The 20046-nt window shown below is 41.0% G+C and overlaps 2 protein-coding genes across 4 annotated transcripts in view; both read left to right on the top strand.

The window, feature by feature from the left end:
• Medag (mesenteric estrogen dependent adipogenesis) overlaps nt 1-12884 on the top strand; it is a 30342-nt gene extending 17458 nt beyond the window's left edge. For all 3 annotated transcript variants that reach the window (XM_074043604.1, XM_020177612.2, XM_074043606.1), the window contains exons 3-5: nt 8508-8620; nt 9425-9710; nt 11735-12884. In XM_074043604.1, the coding sequence (XP_073899705.1) occupies nt 8508-8620; nt 9425-9710; nt 11735-11859 (524 nt within the window). In that variant the 3' untranslated portion in view covers nt 11860-12884. The remainder of the gene's footprint in view (nt 1-8507; nt 8621-9424; nt 9711-11734) is intronic.
• A 1910-nt stretch (nt 12885-14794) lies between these two features.
• The window catches only part of Tex26 (testis expressed 26), a 46093-nt gene continuing 40841 nt past the window's right edge, over nt 14795-20046 (top strand). The window contains exons 1-2 of the mRNA XM_074043607.1: nt 14795-18697; nt 18956-19638. Of these exons, the coding sequence (XP_073899708.1) occupies nt 19578-19638 (61 nt within the window). The 5' untranslated portion in view covers nt 14795-18697; nt 18956-19577. The remainder of the gene's footprint in view (nt 18698-18955; nt 19639-20046) is intronic.

The raw sequence follows: 20046 nt of genomic DNA, 5'->3' as shown, positions 1-20046 counted from the left end.
TGAGGATAACAACCCTTTGTTCTTAATAGAAACTTTTCTTGTATTAAGCAGAGTCCATGAAGCATGTGTATGGGAAGCAAGTTAGTGAGACTAGCATTTGCAGTGGTTACTGATTAAATCGTTTAACAGAAAAGACCCAACCTAAATTGATTCTCACAGCCCCCCACTTTATGTACAGTTCTTTTCTTTAAACTTAGCTAGTACAAACTATCTTTTCAAGCCCAGCCTGCTGGTTGTCCCCATTCTTATCACACTGGACGTTTTAAGAGGACCTCATTAGTTTATTTTATTTTTGAGTCTTGTCACCTGTATTTTATGACAATTGTTTATTATTTTGGTGAGACCCCTTTTTGTTTATTTTGGGAAAGTCTATTGTGCCTCAGCACCTCTGTGTGAAGCTGGTTTTTTTTTTTAAATGTCTTTTGTCTCCTTTATTGGAAACAAAGTTACTTTTGTTATTTGTCCCTTTACCTTTACATCTCTAGGGACATTTTGTTATTATTATTATTTTTTTACATTTGTCCTTTATGTTCCCTCCTCCTTCAGAGGTAACCCTGACTTCTGTCAGGAAAAGGGGCGTTGTGTCAAGGGATCCCCAAACAGTCAGTCAGGGTCTCTTTGAAGATAGTGAAGGGAGTCTGTCAGGGGGGTCCATAGTACTAGGCGGCAGTCCCTGGCATGTGTGGTTTTTGTCTCCATCACCATTTGGAGCTTGACTGTCTCTAACCTTGAAGAAACAAACTTGACAAACAGGTTAAGAGACCAGGGGCAAAGTAGAAGGAGGAACAAGGTTAGTGACAGTAGTTAAGAGTAATTTTTTTTATACTTGTAGCAGGAGGTATTGGCTATTGCACATTTTTTTAAATGTCTGAACCTGTGGGTTTTTTTTTTTTGCATGAAATTACCATGGCAACAATACATTATCAGTATATATATCCAAGAAAAACCCATTGTTTAAAAAAAAAGTTTAAAATGTCATCTTTAATTATCAAAGGACATGCCTACAGCCAGCAAAATAGTCAGTTTGTCTCTATTAAAGTAGACCCTGTCTAAAAATGTGAGTTTGTGCCTAGAAGCGCTTTAATGCTGATAGCCACACACGCATAAGAAGCATTTCTTCAATCCTCTTGGCTTTGATTATTTTTGAGAGGTCTGGCATAAGTGATTCCATTTGAACTTTGACACATTCCCCCTTGTCTCTGGGCAGTCTCCTCTGAAGATCTGTCTGCCATCCAAATACTAACCAGGCCTGACCCTGCTTAGCCTCTGAGACCACACGAGATTGGGCCCGTTCAGGGTGGTAATGGTCGTAGACTGAAGACCTTTCTTGATTGGTCATTTTTGTTTTTTGTTGTGAAGATTTGCTTTTTCCTGGATTTTTTTATTTTTGGTCCCATGTTAGGGGGTGGGGTAAGTAACAAGCAGATCAGGTGGGAGTCAGTGCCAACTAGACCTTTTTGGCCAAATTTAAGCAACAAAGAGGCTTAGAAGGAGTGGCTCCTAGGCAGTGGACTTCTAGACAAGGACAATGCAAAACAAAATTCAACAAAAGCAGACATTCAAAAACTAACCTAGTAGATACATAAGTACTTGTTAGAGTCATTTTTTTATGGACTTGATTGTAAATGCCCCAGAAAGATCAACTGTAATGACAAAAACTTGAGAGAGCCATGCATGGTTAAAATTCTGATGGACAATTTAACAACTAACAGAACAGTATATTAGTACCATTAACTTTTAGTTACTGTGTTTATTTAAATTTTGTATTTTAGAAGGCTTGATATACTTGAACAACACAAATGTATTTAACATACAAGAGTCAGAAACAGCGTCACATCTCTATAGAGGATGTGATATACATATATATATATATATATATATATATATATATACATATTTTTTTTTTTTTTTGTAGTTGTTACTCTTGGGGTAAAACCTTAGATTTCTTATGAGTTGGAGGGGCAGTATCAGTGACCCCAAATAGTCTAGTCACAAAAACATATGGGGTACTGACTGCATTAGAATAACCCAAGACAATAGTTGTTTAACTATAATTATAAGGTCATCTAGAAGACTTTACATAAATCAACTCATAAATCAACTTTTATTTAGTTATGACTCAGTTACCTCAGTAGTCAAAACCCTGACAGAAATCAACAGAGAACAAGTAAATATTTATGGGGACTAAGTGTGGAAATAGGAAAACTAATGGCCAGGAATCATAGCTCAGATGTTGATAAGGGATCACATCCCAGATTGTTGACATTAACAGATGGCTCATGACATACTACAGGATCCCACCAACCTGTAGTCAATGGAGCCCCCCTAAAATAACAAGCCCAATCTGGCCATCCCAGGCCAAAAATTCCCTCTGCCTGCCATGTGGAAGGAGTAGGACTAACACCTCCACTCTTTGACTTTAATAATAATAAAATTGAAGTCTTAAGATCTTCAGTGTTGTGCTTCTTTTTATGTTTTTTCTTTATCCTATCTGCACGTTGACTTTGTTTTTATTTTGTTTTACATAAGTAAATGTGTTTTAGCCCTCACATCAGTGCAGCAGCACTCCCTGAGCTCAACTGCCTACTGCTCTCTGTGTTTTAATAAACTCTTGCTGTCTTGATAAATTTTTGGACCAACCTGTATCACCAAAAATCTCTAATAATTATCTTGACAAAACAAAACCCTTCCTTTAAGACAGTTTTTTTTGTAGATGTTATCAAGAACAGAACAGTATTTTTAAGACAGCCTTGTTATGAGCTCAGAGAGTTAAATTTTAGTTACCTTACAAAACCTTTAATGTAACTTTTAGATTTTAGTCCACTTAATTATTTACGTAAGCATTTATAAACTCCATCTTTTTGTGACAATCTATTTTGTATTTTTATGATAACTTACTTTGTAATCCCTGGGGGAGCTTATCTTTATTCTTTCTTTTTTTTTCTTTTTTCTTTTGGGACAATTTTGAAGAAAAGCCTTTTTTGTATAATCCTGTTATTCTCTAAAAGTATTTTTTAAACTTTTATTTTTAAAACCATATTTTTAACACCTTTTATATTTTTTGTTACTTGTTGGAAATAACTCATAAAACCTTTTAACTTAGAGCTTTACATTTGTATGAAAAAAAAAAAAACCCAGAAAGAAAGCAACCTCAAAATTATTATTTTTTTTTTTTCATTTTTCTTTTATTATTCATATGTGCATACAAGGCTTGGTTCATTTCTCCCCCCTGCCCCCACCCCCTCCCTTACCACCCACTCCACCCCCTCCCGCTCCCCCCCTCAATACCCAGCAGAAACTATTTTGCCCTTATCTCTAATTTTGTTGTAGAGAGAGTATAAGCAATAATAGGAAGGAACAAGGGGTTTTGCTGGTTGAGATAAGGATAGCTATACAGGGCATTGACTCACATTGATTTCCTGTGTGTGGGTGTTACCTTCTAGGTTAATTCTTTTTGATCTAACCTTTTCTCTAGTTCCTGGTCCCCTTTTCCTATTGGCCTCAGTTGCTTTAAGGTATCTGCTTTAGTTTCTCTGCGTTAAGGGCAACAAATGCTAGCTAGTTTTTTAGGTGTCTTACCTATCCTCACCCCTCCCTTGTGTGCTCTCGCTTTTATCATGTGCTCATAGTCCAATCCCCTTGTTGTGCTTATCTTTATTCTTTCTTTTTTTTTCTTTTTTCTTTTGGGACAATTTTGAAGAAAAGCCTTTTTTGTATAATCCTGTTATTCTCTAAAAGTATTTTTTAAACTTTTATTTTTAAAACCATATTTTTAACACCTTTTATATTTTTTGTTACTTGTTGGAAATAACTCATAAAACCTTTTAACTTAGAGCTTTACATTTGTATGAAAAAAAAAAAAACCCAGAAAGAAAGCAACCTCAAAATTATTTTTTGTATAAAAACAATTTCCACAAAGAGTATTTGTTAATAGACCCATGTATTATAAGACAGAATTAAGTCCCAGATTTTATTTACCACAGAATGAAAGAGGCCAAAGTCATTTTTTAACTATGTAAATTTTAAGATTTTTGTTGCAGTCTGCTGCCTGGCCCTTTCCTATTTTTCTGATCTGAGCTGGAGTGTTAACCTCTGAATGCCTGCATCTTAGTGAGACCTGATTGAACCAAGTTTGAAAATGGCTTCAATTTTTTTTAAAGTAGCAGTAGAATAGAGCAGAAGTAACAATTAAAAAAAAACCTCTATAATAAGGACCATCCTGAAGAGGTATACATATTTATATGCAAAAAAAGGGATTAAGCAGTCTACACAGAGACATCCAACATAAACAATGCTTTTTTTGTTGTTGCCTTGAACATCACATTAACCTTATAACAGCAGGCTAAGAACCATTTTGAAGATGTTTATATACACATATGCCCATAAAAGTTTTATAAATTAAGCATGCCCCCCAAAATGTCAATTTAAGCACATATAAGATGAGCTGTAATTCCAGGAGCAAATTACATTTTGCCCAATGCTCTTTTAGAGATATAAACAAAATGACATAAAAAAAATTGAGTGTACTTCCAAAAAAACTTTTAAAATCATACTCAAAGGGCTATTCAGTGGAATGGTGGATGATGAGTCTATTCTTTTGTGAGTCTCCCTCTTTGGACCTGAATTTTTGTTACCCATCCCTTAATTTTGGCTGTGTGTTTCCCTGGGAAAGGTTCAACCCCCTCATACTGGGTGTTTCTTGCATTTTACCCGTATCCCCAGGAAAATATTCAACCCCCTGTATTTGGAATTTCTTATATTCTACCCTTATCCCAGGGGAGACTATTCAACACTACCCTCCCCCCACCCCCCGAAGCCCCCCATATTGGAGGTTTCTTAAATTCTACCCAAAGTGCTTCCTCTGCCTCAGGAGTCAGCACTTGCTTTGTGTCCAAGACAAGTCCCAGTCACACCCACACAACCTTTGGAATGTCTAGATCATCAAAGTAGTACTTGACTTTCCTATCTTGCTCCATGCCCAGTGTTAACCTGGTCCTCTGTGGTGCTTGCATGGACTGGCCCCTTTTCCTTCATTACCAATTAACTTTTGATTTGGAGTTCATTGTTGGCCACGGAGATAGTGGATCCCCCCCAGCCCTGAGGCCACTGAAACAAGGCAGTGGGACATGTCTCCCCTGAGGAGGAGGTCTCCATGGCTCCTGGGTGATGTGATGGGTCCCCATGTTGTTAGAAATATCTTTAAGAAATGACCCAAACAATGTATGCACATGTGAATAAATGAATAATTAAAGTAATAATAATAAAATAACCCTACCCTCCCCCCCAAAAAAATCTTTAAGATATTGGGTGTCATGAGAGAGATGACACTACTCAGAAGTCCACAGGCAAGGCAAATTTTACTTCTGCAGAAGGGTGCACACCAGGAAGTCAGGGAGGTAAGCGCACTGGGCCAGAAGCCCACTGGGGTTTTATGTGACACCATGCTGTCCCTCTCCTGCCCCTGGGTTGGGCAGGTTTTGGACTCACAGTCTACTCGGTTGGCAAATTAGAAAGGGGCCAGGTTAGGAGGGGACTTTGGGAACAAAGAAGTTTGAAAGTTCAGGGAAGCAATAGCTGTTTTTGGTTGTCAGTTCTGGAACCAGGGCATCTAGCGGAATTCTTGACCTGCTGAGGATTACAGCCCTTTGTTCTTAATAGAAACTTTAATCACATTAAGCAGAGTCCATGAAGCATGTGTATAGGAAGCGAGTTAGTGAGACTAGCATTTGTAACAGCCGTGGTTACTGATTAAATCCTTTGACAGAAAATACCCAACCTAAAGTGATTCTCACAGTATAGAAATAATTTTGGTTTGTTTTTGCCTTGCTGGGCTATGGGCTAAGGCATGTTGATGCAGGAGGGGTGGGGACATTCAGATGGGGCAGAAGTGGGACATGTAGAAAGCAGGATGGATGACAGCTTATGTTAAGGCCAATAGCAAGTAGCCTGACCTGTGAGGCCATCTGCTGCACAACACAAGCTTGCAAAAATACTTCTAATGTCTCTGAGCTCCTTACCTATTTCCTGTTTAGGCAGGAAGTGATCTGACATTCTGAGCCTTCAGAGGGTCTACTTCCTGTCTAGGCAGGAAGTGATCTGATATTCTGGACATTTCAGGGTTCTGAAAATGCCTGGATTAATGAGGATGATATGTAATACACTATATTATCTATCAAATACTTACTGTGTCTGAGATATGTTCTACTATACTTAATTGGCCTAACAGCCTTGTAGGGTTTATCACACAAATGGGGACATTTTTGAGTATGAAAGTCATAACAGTTAATAAATTTTCTGGGACAAAGTTGTAAACTGAGACTGACCCAGGAAACTAGGATGTAAGATTGTCCTAATTATGAAGTACATATACTATCCTCATTTTATAGATGGGGAAACTAAGAGAAAGTAAATAGCAGCTTTAGATGCTTTTTGTCTCATTTCTGTGTGTTAGAATTTCACATTTAGACATATTTCTTTATAGTTTCTCCCAATAAATCATATTAACTGGTAATAGCTATCTAACACAAATTCCAATATGAAAATGTCCATTTTTCCATTCTCTTCTTGTTCAGAGTGGTAAGTGAGCAAATTCCTGGGCATAATGTTCTTTGATAAGGACAGAATTTCTTGAACTTGCTACTAAATAGCATTCTTAAAATAAGCCCAAGACAATAAAAAAATAAAGTTTCAAATAGACTTCCTCAAGCATTCACTCTCATTCACATTGGTGGAGCAGTGTGCTCTTTTCCTAGTTCAAGGTCAAGATGCTCTCTGCAGGAGAGACCAGAAGACACAGTAACCAGCAGTGCTTGTTAGAGCATCTGTGCCCTGTGTGTGTTTTGGCTTGACAATGACCAGACAATTGGATAGTTCTCTGGGTAATTCACAGCTGTACGAAGTATACCTCCTGCATCGATGTCTCAGGAGGAATCTAAAGAAAGAATATGAGACTTTTCTCTTTTAGCACTTTAATGAAAGCACAAAGGGAGGTACAAATGGTAGTTGTAGGTGGCCTACAGAAGGTACATACTTGCATGACAACTGTTATGGAAGGAGGTACAGAACCCTGATTAGTTTTTAGTAAAGCTATAAAATGAAGAGGTTCTGCAGTCTAGAAACTTAAGATAGTGACCTTTAGATTGTGAAAAGTGTGACTTAGGTAGCATATTAACCCTGCTACTGTTCTAAACTGTACTTTTATGCAAATTAGAAGCACCACAATTTCTTCACGACAATTACTAACGTTTTCCAGAAATTTGTCATAATAAATTTGCAAATAAAAAGGAAATAACTGTGCAAATAATCAAGTCTGTGTATAGATGGGGGTGGCATTGTGTCCAGTTGTACAGTGCCCAACCTACCCAACCAATGTAACCATGGAGAATGGCAGCCCTGCCTGAGTATTTAAGGAGCCTAAAGGTGCTGGTTTGGTATGTGTGAAATTCAATTCAATGTAACAAATAGCTGCTTGCTTGACTTATTTTATTTATCTCTTGTCTAAAGAAGATATGCGGTAGTTTATATCTAAAATAATTCAGAAGAAAGGAAAACATGAGTAGGAAAAATAAGATGAATACGGTTAGTTCAAGATGCATTTCTTGTTATTGGTGACCCACAGGTTTGCCTCTGAGATAGCTCAGAAACAATACAAAATGTTCCAGTCACACAATGCCTGGCTCATGTCTTTAAACAGAAGGTGACACAGGGATGTCACCTTGAGTGATTAAGCTTGCTTCTGGAGAGGCTGATTAAGTTAAGAGGTTGCTAGTTAATAATATCCCTATTTCCTAAGAAGTGAACAACCTTCTCTTTGATTAGACAGAATCAACGTTAAGGGATTAGAACACAAAATAAAACAAACTAAAGAACAATTGTCTGCCAGTTCAGAGCCCTGGTGTTATTTAAACAATGGGAGAGACATTTTCCCCACTGGAGGTTGTGTTAGAGAGGAGAATCAGCCTGGGATACCTTGTGGCAGAGAGACTGCCAGGCCCATGGAGAGGTCAGGTCAGGGTGGGAGGCCCAGGGCAGTCTTTTTCTTGAGCTATGCTGATTTTCTGCTTTGCAAATGAGGAATTGTGGTTGAGAGTCAAATTATGATTTAAATACCCAGCAGTGTAGGGACATGAAAACCAGCCATGTTGAAGTTTCATTTCTTTCCCCATGCTGGATGCATGCTCTGTGAGCCAAGTTGTCATTTAGGTAATCATAGAGAGGCACTTTGGATTTCTGTGTATTAAGTGACAAATGGCAGTGTTGAGGGGACTGCTTGCCTGACCTGCTTTTACAGTAGCACAGAGCTCCCTTGAAATCTGCAGAATTCCCAGGGATATTTCTAGAAATTTCTACTAGCACTGTGGTAAGAGTCTGAGGGAGTGGACAGGGAAGGTTATAAGTGAATAAATTCTGCACAGGAGGTGGGAACCACTGCTCTGGCAAATTCTGAGGGACACATTTATGTCACACACACACACACACATTTCTGAATTTTGCTCACTGATTTCTAGAGAGGACCTATGCGTTTCTTGTGAACACAAGGCACCCCAAGATAAGAAGACAGATAGAGCAGGGGATGGACACAGTCATCTCCTCAGTGATTGGAGAGAGCTACCGACTCCAGGTAAGCTGCGTTTGCTGAACCTGGGTTGCCCACCACACAGAAGGGCCTGACCAGTTCATTCAAAGACTGTGTCCCTAAGCATTTGCTGAACTGTGGTAGGCCCAAGATGTCCCATGTTGCCTGGCACTATAGATAGCACCAAACTCTGTATGTGTTTTCTATGTGTTTTCCTATATTCATAGCAATGCACAGTTTTATCTATAAATTAGGCTCAATAAGAGATTAGAAATTAATAATTAAATATAACAATAAACAGTAATGAAAGTTATTTAAAACATACAAATGATTTCTTTCTGGAATTTTCCAGTTAATATTTTCAGACAGTGGGTAACTGAAATTCCAGAAAGTGAAACCACAGTTAAGCAGGGACTATTTCATAACCAGACGTTTCCTTTTCTACTGTGTCATTTTTCTTCCAGTAAAGTGGGCTTAGTTTCTGGAAATTTATTTGGAATGGAGTAGGAATAAATGTAATTATGGCCAGGTAGCTCAAAATCTTAGCTGGAATATGATGCAAAAGCAATGATATGTCTTTAAAAAAAAAAAAAGACACAAGGACTGGAGGTGTGACTCAAGCAGTAGAGTGACTACTTTGTAAGCCCCTGTTTGGTAAACTCAATGCCCTGAGTTCAAATCCCAGTTCCACCCAATAAATAAATAAATAAATAAAGACAACTGTTTAAAAACTGTCAGGGTGAGATAGAAATGAAGAATAGAATGTTTTGGATATTTGGATAGTTAATTCTATAAACATCAACATGATAGTTATCCATGAAGTTAATTAAATGTGTCTCTGTCTTTCAGTTTGATTTTCAAGAGGTGGTGGAGAATTTTTTCCCTCCAGGAACAGAGGTGGTTAATGGAGACAGTTTGAGCTTTGCCTATGAATTCAAGGCAGACGCCTTATTTGATTTCTTCTATTGGTTTGGGCTCAGCAATTCCACTGTAAAAGTGAATGGCAAGGTTCTTAATCTGTCAAGTACAAGTCCAGAAAAAAAGGAGACAATTAAGTTATTTCTGGAAAAAATGAGTGAACCTTTAATCCGAAGGAGCAGCTTCTCTGACCGAAAATTCAGTGTCACTTCCAGAGGTATGTTAAAAATTCTCACAAACATGTGGAAGGTGGCTAGGGCCAAATCAAAGGGTAGAATAACTTAGGGGAGAGAAAAGGCAATTCACTGAAAAGACAAGAGGCTGGGCCTGTGGGTAGAGGAACAATATGATATTATGCAATTCAGAAAGAACTGGGACATGTTTATTGCCAAAAAGAGAAGCTGGGTGTGATGGTGCATGCCTAAGGTCCCGGTTACTCAGGAGGCTGAGGCAGAGAAGGGTAATTTGAGCCCAGGAGTCAAGGTCAGCCTGGGTAACATAGTGAGACCCTGTGTTAAAGAAAGAAAAAGGTGGGGGAGGAGGAGGGAGAGGGGAGAGAAGAGAGAGAAAAGAAAGAAGGAAAGCAAGAAAAAGAAAGAAAGAGAAGGAAGGGAGGGAGGGAGAAAGGAAGAGAGAAAAAAAAGGAAAGAAAGAGAAAGAGGGTGAGGAAGGGAGAAAGAAGGGCAAAGAAAAGATAAAATGACATTCCCTTTTTGGCTCCTTTAAATTTTCTGACATAGCAATTATATTGTGTAGCATGCCCAGAAAATAATCTTAAAATTGTTAATTTAAGTGAGTATCAATGTTCATTTAACTGTTGTCAGTTTTCAAGTGTTTTGAAAGAATGTTTAGTAGTCTATTGGTCATGATATATATCTGTACCAGCATGTGCAAAGGTTCTCAGATTTTTGTGAGACCACAAAAGAATAAGTCTTGAGAAGGATTCATTTAACAAACTATAAATGGCATATGGCAGGTTCTTGATTTTGATATCCATGTGGTTCAGGCAGATGGCACGGATCATGTCTTGTCTGGGTGTGTGTTTGCAGAGCCCATTCTCTGTCTCAGGCTAGTCTGGGCTGGAAAGCAACTTCCCTGAATCAGGACTTGGTTGCTAATTGCAGAAAACTGCCTATCTCTGAACCTGCAGAGTCCTCAAAGTGCGATGTAAAACAGTCTTCATTAATTGAATTTAATGACAGTTGTTCTTTCAATGCGCCCAGCAAAAATGCTTACTCAGCTGTTTCTTATACTGGCGTGGCCTTCCTTCCTCCCTCCATCTCTCCCTCTCCCTCTCTGCAACTGTTTGTGCATTTCTCTCCACATCTCCCTCTCTGTCTGTCTTTCTGAATCTCTGTCTCTCTCCCCACCTCCTTCTCAGTCTCTTTCTGCCTATCTCCATCTCTCTCCACTCCTAGTTGTCTCTATCTCTGTCTCTGCCTCTCTCCACTCCTCTCTGTCTTTGCCTCTCTCTGCTCTTGTGTTTCTCTCTGTGTATATGTTTGTGTCTGTCTGTCTCTCTGTGCTCTCTCCATGTTGCTTTAGCTTTCACAGGAATGCCTGGTGCTCTGCTCTGTTGCAGCCAAGCATGTGTGTGTGTGGGGGGGGGTTGGTGGTGGGGGTTATACTCAGATCTTTTCAGGGGGAAGATTAGCTCCCCCTTCTGCAGCTGCATCACACTTCCTGGGTCCTTCTCTGATACCTTCAGCCTCACCCCCTGGCCACAGCAGCCTGGGCAGTTTTCGTGTTTCATTGTGGCCTGTGTGAAGTTGACCATTTCTGGAAAGTCCTGGGTCCCTTTGGCTCCAGAGCAGTGGGGCAGAAGCCTTCTTGAAAGCTGCCACCTGCACTGCAGATGGCACAGCCAAAATGCACTTGTTGCTCTGGCAGGTGGGCCCAGCTTGGGTCCCAGCCTCTGGTCAGAGCCTGGGGCCACCAAGGCTGGAAATTCAGCTCTGTCCCCCTTCGGAACCTGACCTCCGTCCTGAGTACCTGTTCCCCAAATGTGGGCCTTTTGCCATTGAGTGAGAAAGAGTACATGTGTCTCATTGCAAATTTCCAGCTTGCAGGAAAGCAAGTGACAATCATGTCCCCCTGATAAAGTGAAAAAGCAACACATTTTTTCTTTAGCCTTTTGAGTTTTCCTTGGAAGCCAGGATTCACGATTACTGAAATGGTTTGGTTGCATGGGAAGCTTTTTTTTTCCTGGTAATAATGAATGCTTTATTTACTGTTTTGTAGGTTCAATAGATGATGTTTTTAACTGCAATCTGTCACCCAGATCATCTCTGACAGAGCCTCTTTTGGCAGAATTACCATTTCCAAGTGTTCTGGAATCTGAAGACACACACAACCCATTTGTTTGATTGGATAGAACATTCTCGCTGTCACTCCTACACACCAGGCCTCTGCCAGACTGCAGGTTGAGGGGCAAGAGGAGGTGGGAGGCAGGCACTTCCACCCCCTTGCCAGGCATGGCTTCTATAGAGGGCTCCTCTGTTCCTTCCCCGGCGAGGTACCTGGCACGCCTGGTATATCTGGCTTCTTTCAAGCTTATGTTACTAGGGTAGAAGGGCGTTGGCCCTGTGACTCAGGGTGGGGTGTCCTCTACTTTGAACACTTCTCCAAAGAGGCAGAGGAAGCTACAGGATCCTGACACCCTGGGAGCGTTTCTGGCGGCCTCTGTGGGAGGTGTCTGACTTGGATATGACCTGTGATGCGTCCTGAGTCAGGGTGTGACCCTCTGCTTGGGATATCCTTGTTTACCGGGGTTGGCATTGCTTTTCTCTTGCAAATGTGCTGGGCAAAAGGCTGATGTCATTTTTCATCCTCCCTTGTGAAACCTTACAAGAAACATTCAAGGTCAGGTTTGCTGGAGAACAGGCCAGGCTGCCACCCACTACCTGGAATGTGAACCCCATTCCATCCTTCTCCACAAGTGGCCCTTCCAGAATAAAGCCACGTGGTGTGGTGCCAACCAATGGTAGGGGAGGTATAACGCATGTGGCTATGTCCTCCTTCTTGAAAGCACACCACATCAGTCGGGCATTTAAAATAAGCTTTTAGCAATCCTCATACGAAAAGAAAAATAGAGCAAAGCTGTATCATTACCCTAATGCATTACTACATCAGAGCGTTTTCCATCTTATAGCTCCACAAAGGAATTATTCAACAGAAAAAAAAAAATCTTACCTACAAAGAAAAACTTGCATGAGTGAGTCATTACATATGCTCATACTGGGGAAGTTTTACGGGTCCTGAGTACCATTTTTCTATCCTTTTTTAAAATGTTCTTGTATACACATTTTGATAACACAGTGATGGCCCTGCCATTTAAATTTGAAATGTTATGTTGTACGTTTGCACAATTAAAACTTTTCTTAGCATTCAACCTAGGCTTGATTAATTTGTGACCCAGGGTGTGTGATTGCTCCCTTGTGGTTTGAGGGCGGTATATTTGCCTTGTAACTCACCAAACTGAAATAAAAATTGTGGTTTTCATGACCACTTTCTCAAAAAAGAACCTTTTGAAGAAAAGAGCCATGAAAAAAGGAAATGAAATTTGACACCGATCTCTCCAAAAAGAGGAAAGTGCTCATAATATCAGAAGATTATTAAACTCAGTTAAAAAGAAAGAATACTAACAATGAGACAAGTGTTAGGCCAGTGCAAACAAACCTTAGGTTCTATCAAGTATCAAATTTCTCAAAGGAAACAGAAATTCTGTTCACAAAATTGACAACTTACTTTGTTTTGACTTTTTAAAGTAGCTGAATTGAGAAAAAAAAAAACCAAAACAATTATTCCAGAAATAGTCTAAAGTTCTGGGAGGTTTCTTTCGTCATTAAAAACTTTGTGTAATCTCTGAATTAAATGCATTCACTCAATCCTTATTCTCTCAGCCAAGTTTCAGCAACTGCCTATAAAGGAGTTGCTAGTGTATTTTTTTAGCAAATATTACTAAGAGGTGAGATTGGGAAGTCTGTTAGATTGGTAACAAGGCTAGGACAGAGCTTGCTAGATAAAAGAGGCCTTTATCCTGGTATAATGTGGTCAGCCTTGATTGGGAGGATCCAGGTTCAAAGCCAGCCTGTACAAATAGTTCACAAGACTCCCATCTCCAAAATAACTGGAACAAAATGGACTGGAGGGTCAAGAAATAGAGCACCTGGTTTGTAAGCATGAAGTGCTGAGTTCAAATCCTAGTCCCACAAAAAAAGGGGGGTGGGGAGAAAAGATGGTGGATTACAAGCATCTACTGTTTTGACTATGAATGAGAAGAGTCAGGTAACACAGGAGAGACTCTTCTGGAGAGAGAAAGAGAGGAAGAGCACTGGGAATCATGGAAGAGGTGGCAGGACAGCAGAGAAGCACAGAAAGAAATCAAGGCAACAGAGAAAAGCAGCAAACAGTTCCAAGCCCCATTCCCGGCTCCCCTGGACACTGAAGAGAAAGCAAAGTTATAGTCACAAGGCAGGAGAACTGCTGGGTGGGTCAGAAAGCACTGAGACTGCACCCAGGAGCTACATCCCAGCATGTGGGTGAATTTGAGGGTGCAGAGTCTAGGGCTCTCTAATCACATGATTTCCATGGCCTCCTCCCCTTAACAAGGAGGTGAACTGCTGGGTGGGTCTGAAAGCACTGAGACTCACCACAGGGAACTGGATCCTGGTGTGCATTAGCTACCAAGTGGGTTTAAGGCTTCTGTTCCCAGGCCAAGCCTGCTAAAGCAGGTAATGTCCTCAGCCTCCTCCCCACCAACAGGGAGGAGAACTTATGCTTATTATTGGGAACTGCAAATCAAAACTACAGAGATTCCGTCTCACCCCAGTCAGAGTGGCAACCATCAAGAGGATGGAGGGGCAGGTAGGAAGGAACCCTTACACACTGTTGGTAAGAATGTAAATTAGTGCAGCCACTATGAAAATCGTATGCAGGCTCCTCAAAATTAAAAATAGAGCTGGGTATGTATCTAAAGGAGTGTAAGTCCCATGCAACAGAGATCCCTGCACATCTGTGGTTACAGAAGCACTACTCACAGTGGCTGAACTATGGAATCTGCCTAGGTGTCTACCAACTGATGAATGGATAAAGAAAATGGAGTAAAGAAGAAATGAAACTATGTTAGCTGTAGGAAAATGGATGGAACTGAAAATCATCATGTTAAATAAAATGAGCCAGATTGAAAAAGACAGTATCACATGTTCACACAGAATCTCTCTTAAGAAAAAAGAAAAAGAATGATACAAGTATAAAACTGGGACTGTTTGGGGGTAGAGACCAGCAAATGGGTGGGGGGAGTGAAGGAGAAGGTGAAGAGGGGGTATCCATGATCAGAGTATTTCATATGAATGTACGAAAGTAGAATAATGAAACTTATTATTTTTAAAAGGGGGGAGGGAGGATAAGAAAGAGTAATAGAGGGGTGAATATGACCAAAGTACTTTATAGGCATGCATGGAAGTATCACATAAACATCTGTACTATTAATATATGCTAATAAAAATTTTTCAGGTCCAGAAATTATTTACAGAATGAGGAAGTCAGTTTTCTCATTACTTGATGGTCACAGTTTCATTTGGGGCTAAAGGATAACAGTGCTCAACTTGATCACCCACCTTGATTATCAGATCAAATGTATTTTTACTTTTTAAAATATCCAATCTATCTTCAAAGAGCAAAGTTATCCTCCCACTGAAGAAATTGTAAAGAATTGTGTGCATCTGTTTCTAAAGGGAGTTTCTAAGGAATTTCAAAAATGCTTTAATCAATAGCAGCATCATTAAAATAAATTACTTTGAAGAAGAGAACATTCATTTGGATGGGTAAGTGCTCGAATAACAGATTTAAAATGTGTTCCCACTTGATATCCACTCCTTGTATAGATCTGAAGAGAGAACTAACTATGGAAAGCAATGGTGATTGCCCCAATGGCTGGCCCAGACAGCTTCTCCTTAAGAGTTTAGAGAGGAGAAAAACTCAAATGCCAGGGAAAACAGAGATGCCCAGGATGGAGGTCCCATTTAAGGGAGTTGATGAGGTTTTGATGGAATCCATAATCTGAACTTAAGGTTATGTCTTTATTTGGATGGAATATAAATAAATTTGGTGAGTAGCAAGTCAGAAGTAGACCATAAAATCTACCACCTTGAAATTAGACTATCTTAATAATATAGAGATTATAGAATTTTCTTTTCTTAAATTTTCAATAAAAGGATAATAATTATTCTAGGAGTACTTACCACCACTGCTCTTGTCTCAACTGTGAACTAGAAGGTCACCGAAAGATCTAGGTCTGTGATGGCTAATTTTATGTGCCCAGCTATCTGGTCAAACATTGTTCTGGGTGTTTCTGTGAAGGATTTTTGGATGAGATTGGCATTTAAAGTAGTAGATTTTGAGTAAAGCAGATTTCCCTCTCTAATGTGGGTATACCTAAGTACTATCAAAGACTCAGCAAGAGGGAATTCTGCCAACAGATAGCCTTTGGGTTTGAGCTGAAGCATAAAGTCCTCCCTGTGTTGCCAACCTCCTGATCTATACTACAGACCGTGGACTTGACAACTTCCATCTAATTCATTAAAATTAATTGATAAGATAGATGAATAATTTCCTATTGGTTCTGTTTCTCTGGAAAGCTCTAATACAGACTACATAACAAAAATTGAGAAAATTCTCGAGTTAATCAGTATATGTGTATATGTGAGAGAGAGAGAGAGAGAGAGAGAGAGAGAGATTCTATTTTTTCTTATCAGGACACTTGAAGGAAAAGTCTTTTTTGCCCATGTATAAGAACCGAGGTAGAGAAACTTCAGTCAGTATCTTCCTACCCAAAGGAGCTGGATGTTACTGTAGATTTTTTGACCTCTTCTGGGCTTTTGGAAGCAGATACCTGTGGGTTTTGTTTTGTTTTGTTTTGTTTTTTTTAATATATCCTTCATTGGCTTGCTTTTGAAATCCTCCCAACTCTTTCCTATTTTCCCTCTCATTCAGGAGATGATCTTGCCTCTCTCTCGTATTACTCCAAGCAGTGTTTCTCCAATTTGAAACACGTCTAGGAATCTTCTGGAGGCTTTATTAGAGTACAGATTCTGATTCAGTAGCTGTGGGCTTGAGCTTCTGCATTGGTTAACTGGTGATGCTGAGGCTGCCTAGACACTCTAGGTCTGACCATCTCTAATTCTGTGAATCACCTGGGGATCTCATTAGAAATGTAGAAGCCTAGCTCCCATATGACTTACTGACTCCAAGTCCATGTTCCCACAGATGCCCAGGTGTGGGTGTGCACCTTTAGACTGGGAGGCAGCTCTCCAGCACACCTGTCTCCTGCAGCTGGGCTCCTCCACCCTGTCCTGTAGCTTCCATCTCTCCCTCCCTGCCTTCTACGTGTGGCCTGTGACCTTGGCTATTTCAGTCTCATTTTAAGCAATAATGCTGTCTACTTGGCCCCCTCCTTTTCTTCCCCACTGAAGATTTTCTTCTCCTTGACAGCCAGCATTTGAGTGCTCTGGGGTTACCATTTGCTCACCCCTACCACCCACCCATCTTTACTGCTTTGCATTGTGTACCCTTTGTGTGTGCATACATGCGGAAAGAAATTTATTACAATAATTTTAATTGGAAACAACCAATTAACTTTTAACCTATTTGACACAGCTATTCTCAGTTGTTTGGATCAATGAGAAACTGTCTTCAAAGCATAATAATAACTCCGATGTTTTGGTTTCTGAGTGATTAACTTATTCTGGCAGAATGATATGACATGCTTCTCCTCCTCCTATTGGAACAGAGATCAGGATTTACTGAAATGTTAGTCTATTGTTTAACCCTTGCAGTGATGTCTCCCATGCTTGGTGAAGTCCTGACCTCTTGACATGGCCCTCACCCAGCTCTCTGTTTCCAACATGGTAACACCAAACTCCCGGTCTTCTCTGAGTTCAGGCAGCTGTTCAAGCCACTTGGGCCATTACTTTACCTTGTGTGACCTCCTCCTCTTCACCTGGTTGACTCTGGGCATCCTGGAGGACTCAGCACAGGCACTCTTCTTTTGGGAAGCTGGGAGCTCCTGAGCTTCTATCATGGCCGGGGTGTTGTCCTTAATACCATCATACAGCTTGCACTTGGTGCCGTCAGTATTTTGTTGAGGAAGGGAGATAGGAAAAGAAACTCTACTTTGGCAAGAATGGGGCTAAACTACTCACAATAACCTGGACCCAAACCAAAAAACACATGTTGAAACAGAAGTGAGAGACTGTATAAAAAGAGTGAAGATCAGAATAGCAATCAGACAAAAGAGCAGTACCTAAGGTTTGTGTGGCTCATCATTGATAAATTATTGTCAAGGTTATTATCTTCACAGCCCAGTGAGGCAGGAACTCATATACTCATTTTATAGATAAGGAAATTGGGGCTCACAGAAGTCTTTGCTTTACTCTAAGGCAACAAAAGCATCTTCTGACTCTTGCTCCATTCGGTGCATGCACCATCATGTCAGCTCGCTGAAAAGCAGACAAATGTAAGATAGTAATAAGAATTCACTTTAAAAGTTCTATAGACTTGCTGCTCTGTTTTAAAAATATATTTCTCTTAAATTATGCTATGCTAATTAGCCCTACCATTTCCAGACAGTTAATCTGTTATTGGGTGCTACTTTCTTAATTTAGATGGCACTACTAAATCCTAATTTAGACTCTTGCCTTTTATAACACCGGCAGCAGTCTGTGCCTCCTAGTGTGTTCCACCATTCATTGTTTCGAAATTTGATTCTAAAATGTGTTATGTTCCCTCCATTATTTGCAGAGACTCTTCCCCTCAGAAAATTCTAGTTTAGCCCTTCATTTTGAAGATGTTCCTTGCATTCTGCCTCCTTCAATAAACTCTTCTTTCGTTACACTATTGTCTACCTAAGGCCCTCTGTAAGGCTAATTCCTTTCAGGATAAGAATCTGTTGTAAAGAGCTTTCTAAACATGTTGCTAGCAGTCTTTAATGTGTATGCCCTGTCCTCTCTTCACAGGAGTGACTGATGCTCCAACCTGGAGCCAGTCAGAAGTTGCTAAGCACCTAGTAGGTGTCAGATTACCAGATGGCTGCCAAGAATATAAAGATGAAAGACCTTCCTCATCCTTAGTCCATGGCCACGGGTGGTATAGACCAACAACTAGATGATCACAAAGCTCTGAGGGTGGTCCCAGGAACATGGCTTGGTGAGAACAGGGACACAAGTGTCCCTTCTTCCTTCTGTCTCTAAGCACACTTTTCACCTTCTGCTCCCTCTCTGAACTCTTGTGTTGAGATGCTATGGTTTCACATGAGCAGGTCCATTTGGGAAAGGTTCCAGGAGGAACCATTGGGAGGTGCTGTTGACTTTCAGGAGGTGGAGCCTAGTGGGAGGTCCTTAGGTCACAAGAGGCATGCCCTCCAAGGGATCACATGAGCTTTGTCTCTCTCTCTTTGATTTCTAGGTGGAGGTGTGACCACTGGCTGTGACACCCATCCCCACATTGCCTTCCAGCAATGAAGTGAGATAGGCAAGATGGCCTTGCCAAGCCTGTCCTTGAACCTCCAAAACTGTGAGCCCAAATAAGCCTCTCTTTCCTTTTTAAGTAGCTGGTGTCAGGCATTTCCTTGTAGTAACACAAAGCTGAGTGGTTTGATAGCATGGACTGTCACAGAAACTCTACTTCTAATTCCCCTTAAACCCCACCACCCATGATTTTGTCTTCTTGCGTGGTCCCTGTTCACTGTACAGATCCGCCAAAACTTTGTGCACATTTGTTTCAGCTGAAAGTTATGAACAGATGAAAATTTGCACTCGAAAGTCTCACATTAAACTTCCTGTTCCATTTCCTCCACGTTTTCCCAAATACTCAAGACGTTTGCGAAGGCTCAGTGAAAGCAAGATCAGCACCTAACGCTTGGCTTTTGGCACCCATCCCTGCGCAGGCCCGGTTAGCCACCCTCACAGAGGGCGCCACTGAGCTGCAGAGAAGGCGACCCGCGTCTCCTTGGCGACGCGTCACAAAGCCCCACGCACAGCCTGAAGCGCTAAGTCCGGCTGGAACGTGCTCCAGCCTTTGGGGCAGGATGGCCCAGCCTACGCCCACGGCTCCGTGCTCCTTTATATGCGACCAGAAGCTCCAGCCCAGTAAGACTGCGGATCTGCTCGGCTGCAGGGCGGGGCGGGGGTCTTTCCCGGGGAAGCTCCTGGGCAGCCAAGGGCTTCCAGTCTTGAAGGGTGCGACCTCCATCTTAGGGATGGACCCAGCTGAGGGATGGATGGGGAGTCAGGGAGAATGAGGGTGCTCATGACCTTGCCATTCTCCAGCTCTTCATAGTCGCCATCAAGCCCCCTCTCTAAACCCCCCCAGGGTGACTTTAAACACCCCAAGTAATGCCTAGCCCGGACAGCACAGGAAAAGGAAGGACTAGGACTTTCCAAGAACAGGCCCACGGCAAATGAGGAACAGAGATGGAGAAGTTTGGAAGGGAACAAGTGGGCTTGCGTCCTAGGGGCATTCAGGGTCTGGGAAGCAGCAAAGAAAGAGGGGGGTGG

The sequence above is a fragment of the Castor canadensis genome, chromosome 10, assembly GCF_047511655.1.
Source record: "Castor canadensis chromosome 10, mCasCan1.hap1v2, whole genome shotgun sequence".
NCBI classification, from domain to species: Eukaryota; Metazoa; Chordata; class Mammalia; order Rodentia; family Castoridae; genus Castor; species Castor canadensis.
This window is presented reverse-complemented; position numbering and strand designations above follow the sequence as displayed.